The following is a 7,725-nucleotide window of genomic DNA, read 5'->3' as shown; positions in this document are numbered from 1 at the left end:
TCCACAGATTTCCGTGCTAAAAGGGAAAAATCCACGTTTTCTCCACTTTTCTGTGAGAAATGGAAAACCCGAATTCCTGCTAATCAGTCATTCTCCTCCAGCCCCATTTGTCTGAGGGAGAGTTTTCCTTATAGCTCCCCATCCTTGTGAGACTGCCTGGTTATCTCACTTTCCCATACCAAGCAATGAACAGACAAAAGACTTGGTTGCCCCTTGATTACCACCTGAGGAGACTTCTTGAGGACCTCAGTGGCCTTTGGATTTGGTAAGACAAAAACTTGGTGGGACAGTTTTTGGTCTTGAAAGCCCATCTTTAGCTAACATTGTGCCTGATACTGCAATGTGTAATGGGCAATCCACAACTTTCCTTGACTTCAGTCAGCCATACAGTCTGGCTGTTCTCAGAAACTCACTTGTTTGCAGTCAGGGGGAAAATGAGAACTGGAGCCAAAATGCTATTTCTTTTTCAGTAGCCATTCGGCATTGTATCTGAAACCTTTTAAAACCTGTTTGGCTGTTTCTTTAGTTTCCAGCTTTCTGGGGTGGACCATTTCAAAGTACCGTTTTATTTGAAATTTTAAACGTTGTTTATTACTGGGGTCTTAATATTTGGCAAGGTGATAACAGTTGGCTGGATTGCCAATTGAAGAAGGAAAAAGGAGCTGTTCTGTAACTGATTATTGATCCAGAAGGGGCACAGACAGGGCAGGAGCAAGCCTGAGATTTTTATGAAATTGGACCATCTGCTGTTGAGAGAGTGGAAGCTGAGTTAATTAGAATCAAGAGGGACATCAGAAATGCAGCTGCAGTTATATACAACTTCTAAAAAGTAGTTAAGCAAAAAAAAAAGCTACTTCCTATGGAACATTTTTGGTATTTATTGTCCTGAGAGAATATAGGGCCCAGGGGAGGTGGGAGTCCTAAGCCCCTAGCAGGATTTTGATTGTGCAAAACACATGTTACATGTTTGGAGTATGATTAAATCAACAGTATTGCCAACATCAAGACCTCAAGACTCGGGCCCCTAAAAATGATGCGGTGTGACTCCAACAAACTCAAATCACAAGTTTTTGTTGAAATAATGAATGCTGGGTTCTTCCTTTTCCAAATTCAAAGTTTCATAGATATAGTTTCATAGATTAAGGGTCGGAAGGGACCTAGTAGATCTTCTAGCCTGACCCCCCCGCCACGGCGGGAGAACAACAAAACCCCAAAAACAAGAAACGGGAGTCTTTAGGGTGCACTTGATTCACATGCTCAATCCTTCCTTAAACTTAAGGCTAGAAGCCTATGGCATATAAAATATAAAAACTGGAAATGACCGTGTGTCATGAGATTTGTAGTTGAATAATGAGCTGGCAAAGCTGAATTAAACTTCTTGCACTGAATCTGCTTTGTTGTCTTTAATATACACTGATTCCAGGAAAGTAACCAGACGAAACATTCAGGGCGGTGTTTAATTCCCAAATATTGAAAGAATCGCTTAGTGAAACATTGCTGGAATGAAGAAGAATTCATTATGTTTTTAAGTGCAGTTTAGTAATGTGTCTGAATTCAGACAATGGAATTCTGTTTGCTTTCATATTATCATCTTCTGATTGTTCTCGGAGAACTGCGATTAATTTTAGGCTTCATTTGTCATTGACAGACTATTTGTTAACAAATGTTTCATTTGAATTAAATTATCACATTCGTGTTCCCCCCCTTTTGCAGCTGAATTATCTATATATTATAATTTAATTTTCCCTTTTTTCCTTTTTTAGGGCATTTTCCCAGAAACATATATTTATTTAAAAGAAGCAACAGTAGAAGACAGAGGGTATGTTGGAGATGGTTTTGACATGTCTTGAGGCTGGCAGAAATCATTGAACTCAGTGTCATAGAAGAGTTTTAAAAAATGGAGATACAGTGTGTAGTGACTAGTGTTGGTATACCTGGATCTGTCAGCCCCAAATCATTGTTGGAATATTTTCTACTTTTATCAAGGTATTGTGTATCCCAGGTCAGACATGTGCATGGAAGCAAAATGCCACACTTGCAAGGAAAAAAGTAGGTTCTGCTAGACATGTTAATAGCCAGCCAGCTCACTCAAGTTACAGGAGGCTCCTCTAGAGACTCCTATGAGTCATAACACACTCCTGCTTATAGCCAGGTAGCCATCAAGAGAGTGTAGATTCCCTTCTGCCTTGGAAAGTGTTTAAAGAAATTGCTGTTAATCTGATTCTTACAGCCTACTCTCTGATTACTGTAAGTGAAAGGAAAACAACACCGGCAGCAATAGGAAGTGACATTAGAAAATCGTTTTTGAGCCTTGTAGCCAAATTACCATTGTAAGCAGAGATCTTTTAAACTGAATTGCTGTGAAGAGAGGCAGACATTTGCTTATATGGTATTAAATTTCTGGAGTAGATCCATGGACTGAAAACCCCCCGCTTAAAATACATTTACAGTGAAAAGGGTATAGAACGTGAAACATGTTGGAGAAAACCATTAGAACCATTTACATCTGGTCATCTCTATGCGATTACCCAAACCCGAAGTCAGTAATCTACACGAGGAAGGAAAAATAATATTCTTGATCCCTATAAAATCAGCAAAATCCTTGAAACATGGGTTGGATACAATACATCTTCCCAAATTTGTATTACCTTTACTTATGCAAACTCTGGATAGTCTTGTTCTCGGTAGAAATATCTAGACTTAAACTCTTGGCATCAGTGACTTCCTGTGTCCATTCTCATGATACATTGCATGCAAAAAAAGGTGGTATTTTTTTAATCAGTATTTGAATTTCTCATCTTTTTAATTTCATCACATGTCTTTTTATATGGTTTCCTCCTTCTCTAGGCAACATGAGACGGTGATTCCAAGCGAAGTGCCCCTTGTGCAAGAGCTCACTTCCACACTGAGAGAGTGGGCAGTTATCTGGCACAAGCTGTATGTGGTAAGTGGGTTTTTTTTTATTTGTTTGGTGTTTGTTCCAAGGAGAGAGAGAGGGAGGGGCAGCATCTCCCACTCGATTCAGGTGAGTGTGGTGTGAAACACAAGCCACTGGAAGATTTTCAGAGGGTCTCATTATCATTTTGTGTCTTTGCCACCAACAGTTTTGTTGAACATTTGTGCTGCTCAAGAACATGGGCTTCAGAGCTTTGTTTTTCTTTTTTTTGCTGATTCCTAATGTAATGTCCAGAGCTGCAAACAGGAATCTAATAGAGGCAAATTTGTCTAAATGCTAGACTAACTAGACTCAGGAGACTGATTCCGTATTGCTAGATTTTAGTGTTCTACTAACTTGCTGTGTCATCTTGAGGCAGGGGTTTTTGTGCGTGACATCTTTTATTGTGTGATCCTGAGTGAGTCTGTTAGGTCCTGATTCAGCAAAGCACTTTAGCATGTGTGGAAGCCACATTGACTTCCGTTAAAAAAGGAGTTAAGCACTTCCTTATATGCCGTGTTGCAACCTGGTCTGTAATTTTTCCTGTGCTTTGATTGTGAAGGTGATAAAACGTGCATAGACTTGAAGTGATTTGGATGTGTTAAGACAATACTTGCAGCAAACTTTGAGGTCTTCAGGAACATGAAGTGTAAGGTAGCATCATTATAGATGGAACTGAAGCAGAGGAAGTGATTTATTGCTGTCCATATCAAAAGATGAATGAGCAAAGGTAAGAAGGCAGCTAAGTCTACAATGCAAAATTTTACTGTTCGTGAACAATTGAGTTAGGTGACACAGCACTGACCCTGACTTTGCAGTCACAGTTGAGCAGGACAGTCATAGTCAACTTTGTCAGCTGGTAAGACAACTTGCATGAGTCAGGCCTCAGCAGCATGAGTTAAGGTTCTTGTAGTGCCCATGGGCTATATATCTCCTAAGTAGGCAGAGTATTTCGTAGAGTACAACAGTGGGAGTCAAGACCTTAATTCAGGCATCAGTTCTCTCACTGGTGTACATTTCTTTGGGCAAGTTGTTTAAACTTGTTAGGTTTCAAAGATGTGAGAGGGTAATGAATTTTATCATAATTTTTTTTTGGTGTGCTATGAATGTAGATTTGAACAGTTTGCACACAAGCACACATTTTTTGATCATTTCCTTTTCAAGAACATCTGTCATCGCTGTTCTGATTTTTCTCCAGGGGAAAACACATTCAAGATTATTGGTAAAATTAGACCCAGAAACTTCCAGTTGCTGTGTAAGGAAGAGCCAGCTCCATAGTTTTCTGTTTATCAGATGGCTCTGTTAACTTTCCTTAGCTCACGTGGTGTTTCTGGGTTCTGTAACCTGAAGGCAGGATAACAGAATATTTTTCATTAAGTCTCATCTCAGTGCATCCTGTACTCAACAAAGTCTTTCCAGAGAATGGCCAGTACATATGATTTTGCTCATCAGATGATTGTGTGTCTGTCTCTCTGTGAAGCTCTCCATATCTTTGTTTCCAGCTTAACAGGGCCATGCTCAAAGCTAGCCTCAACTGCCCTGTTATCAACCCTGTTTTTCCAGTGAAGCAGTACGCAAACTTCTCAGCTACAGTAGAGAACCTTCAACTTTCTCACACTGTGCCAGCCACTGTTTCCAAAATTGTTAACATGGTTTAATCCAGTCATTTTTTTTCCTGTAGTGGTGCATATGATATGTATCATGTCTTGCTCAAGAAGAGGAATATGAGACGAGTGCAACCCCATGATTTTCACTATCTCTGGGGGAATTCCGCTGATATCAGTAGAGGTTTCTCTCCCCTGCCAGGACAGACTTAGCTTGTTGTTTGCATTTATCTTTTTAAATCCAGCTTACTCTCTTCTCTTCCAGAGGTTCTGAAACTATTCCACATGGGAAATTTGCTAGTTTACAGGGAAATGGGAAGTATTGTGTTGGGACAGCAGCAAAACTGCTACTTGATCCTCCCTACATAATTCAACAGGCTAAAGGGTGCAATTGGTGGTTTCAAGGTGAAGTGGGCTTAAGCTGCCAGAGAGTTGTGAATAGCTGTTTCACCAAAGAATAATATCAAAAAGAGGCACCAACCCCCCACTTTTTGTACATGACCTTCCTGCATTCTCAGATTAAATTGCACCTCTTGTATAAGAAGTCCCAAATTTGGAGTTGAGAATGAATGACTTCCTTTCACAGTTCTATACTAAGATAGATTAAACACACTCAAATTTAATTTTACTTTGGTCATTGGTTATTTCAGCTGACATAGTATGTGCTCTGAGACTGTAATTAAGATGAGAAAATAGTTCTAAATTAGCTCCAAACATTTTGTTTAAGCAGAGCAAGCTTTTCTTATTGAATATTTCACCCAACCATAAGTGCATGTTATGGAACCACAAAGATTTGTTCCACCCTTTTAGTTTAATGAGAGGCAAAATGTGACGTAATTCCTGTGCAGACAGTTGGTTTTGTTCCTGGCTTTTTCTTCTGAATAACTGTCAGGTTATAGCCGAAGAATCCGTTAGAAAAAAAACAAACAGCAGAAATCTTCAGTGTGACTTTATTTTGTCTGCATCAGCCTTAAAATAGACTTGGAAAATGTTGTGGTTTCAAATGGACTGAGGTTTTTATTTTTAATTCCTGTAGTGTTAGGAAAACATGAAGGGAGGAAGAAGGTATGTGGGGAGTGAGCAGAAAGCAAAGGGATTTCTTTTGGCAGTGTTTCATTTCAATTTTGTTAATTCTGTAAATTGCAGCAAGAATTGCACCAATGGATTTGTATTCACTATGCAAGATTAAAAATTTGTTCTTAGCTCGGATTAGCTAACTCATATTTACTGATTTGAGTTGAAGGAGGCATGAAGGCTGCTCAGGCTTTAACTCTGGTTAGTGACTTGACTTCAGCCCCAGCCTTCAGCCTTGAGCTGCTGATTTGAGTTCATTTGTCTTCTAATCCAAGTTAAGAATACAATTTCTTTTCCAGAAGAAATGGTATTGAGTGTCCGCAGCATTATCTGAGTCAGAAAGCGAACCTCTGCGGGAATCTAGCACTGATTGTGAGCATTCAAAATCCACTTTTCTTTAGTTTGTAAAACTGGGAACAGTATAACATAGCAGTGGTGATGGGAACTGGATAGTTCTTACCACAGCAGAACTCTGCTCCATTGTATCAGTGCATTGGCCTGAGTCAGGGAGCTTCTTGTAAATGACAGATGGAGCCCTGGGAAACCATGCTGAGGACCTTGAAATTAGCTGACTTCAGTGAGATTGAGGGTGTACAGAAGTGAGCAAACCTAGATTACAGTAGAGCTACTGGGGAAATTATTTTGCCCACAGAAAATGTCTGTCCGTCCCGTCCCACGAAAAATAAAAAGGGTTGAAGAATTTGAATAATGTTTTTTTGCCCTCTTTATAAATAAAGCAGAACACTGAAATTACTCCAGGAGTTGTAGAAAGCTTGACCTCTTTTAAAAAAATAACTTGTATTGCGATAAGTTTTGTTGGCTATTGCCTCCCCAAGGTTTTTAGCATTCACTGACCAAAAATGTGTTGACAGACACTGCATTTGCATTGATACTTAGAAGGTGTTGTTCTATGGACTTCAGTGTAGCAAAATTGGACCTTTACCCTTGTACTGAGAGAGAGGTTTCTATTCTATGTACTTGAGTACAACTTGGGTTGATATTTTAAGTCCCTACCTTTTTGTAAATGCGTTTCATGTCAATAACCAGAAAATTCTTCATTAAGCAACTCAACTCGGTTAAGTTTAATGAAAGATCTTGTGTTACTTCACCCTTTCCAGTACAGCAAAGTAGTGATATATCAAGAGTACATACCAATATAGAAATAATTCTTTGAGAACTGAAGTGTGACTAGATGCAGCTTATTCATTTGTATTCTGTGTGTGGGGAAATACCCACCGAGTTGAGGCTTCTTCTAGTAGATCTAGATCAATGAGTTTTTATGTATTTCTTTGAAGTCTAATCCTACTGTTCTCTGGAGAGTTTTCTACATAGAGCAAACCTAAATTGTATGCCTGTTGTTGCTGTTTGTTATAAACTCTTGTTAGCACCCTTTGGGGTATATATTGCTCTCTGGATAAGGAACTAGAAAAAGGTCAAAGCCTGACTCTGCCATGGACTTCCTCTGTGACCTTGGATAGATCACTTAATTACACTCTCACTTAATCTTGGATCCCTAGTCTGTAAAATTATATTGCCTGTGCTTCCTGACATTGTGGGAGTTTGGGCAACCTACATTTGTTTGTGAGACACAGTGGTAAGCTCCACAGAAAGTTCTGTAAATATGTATCATTGTCAGTGGGTTCACACATGGCTGCCAGTCATCAGGGATCTGGGTTTGCCGTTTCCTAGAGAAAAAGAGTAAAATACGGACTTCCCTCTGTGCCGGAGGAAAACGTGGATTGCTCAGTTTAGTGGAGAAACACAGATTTTACACTTTTTGCAAAGAATTCTCTGTAGGCTGGCAGAGGTCCAGCCCACAAGGGGCTGGGGGGAGCTGGAGGAGAGCAGTGAGGCAGAGTCCCCCTGTGCATGTATTTGCACGTGGCCTCCAGGCAGCCTGGAGAGCAGCTCCCGTAGGTAAGTGGGGGTGGGGGACAGAATTGAGGCCCCATAGGGATGGAGGGAGGGAGGAAGTTGGGCAGGACTGGGGCTGCTGCCCAGCTGGGCAGTGTATGGGGCTTGGGGCCTGGAGCTGCAACGTGTGACCGCACAGCCCTGGCGGGGAGTGAAATGGGGCTGTGGGCAGCTTGTCCTCGGGGGGGGGGGGGGGGG

At 40.6% G+C, this 7,725-nt stretch overlaps 1 protein-coding gene across 1 annotated transcript in view; it reads left to right on the top strand.

Moving 5' to 3' along the window:
- The window catches only part of DOCK5 (dedicator of cytokinesis 5), a 122,217-nt gene that overhangs the window by 30,739 nt on the left and 83,753 nt on the right, over positions 1-7,725 (top strand). Inside the window, exons 3-4 of the mRNA XM_019504075.1 lie at positions 1,764-1,819; positions 2,848-2,944. Coding sequence (XP_019359620.1) covers positions 1,764-1,819; positions 2,848-2,944 — 153 coding nt within the window. The remainder of the gene's footprint in view (positions 1-1,763; positions 1,820-2,847; positions 2,945-7,725) is intronic.

This window comes from Gavialis gangeticus, unplaced genomic scaffold, assembly GCF_001723915.1.
Source record: "Gavialis gangeticus isolate Ggan-Ray unplaced genomic scaffold, GavGan_comp1, whole genome shotgun sequence".
NCBI classification, from domain to species: domain Eukaryota; kingdom Metazoa; phylum Chordata; order Crocodylia; family Gavialidae; genus Gavialis; species Gavialis gangeticus.
Note: the sequence above shows the minus strand (reverse complement) of the source record. Positions and strands in the feature narration are given on the sequence as shown.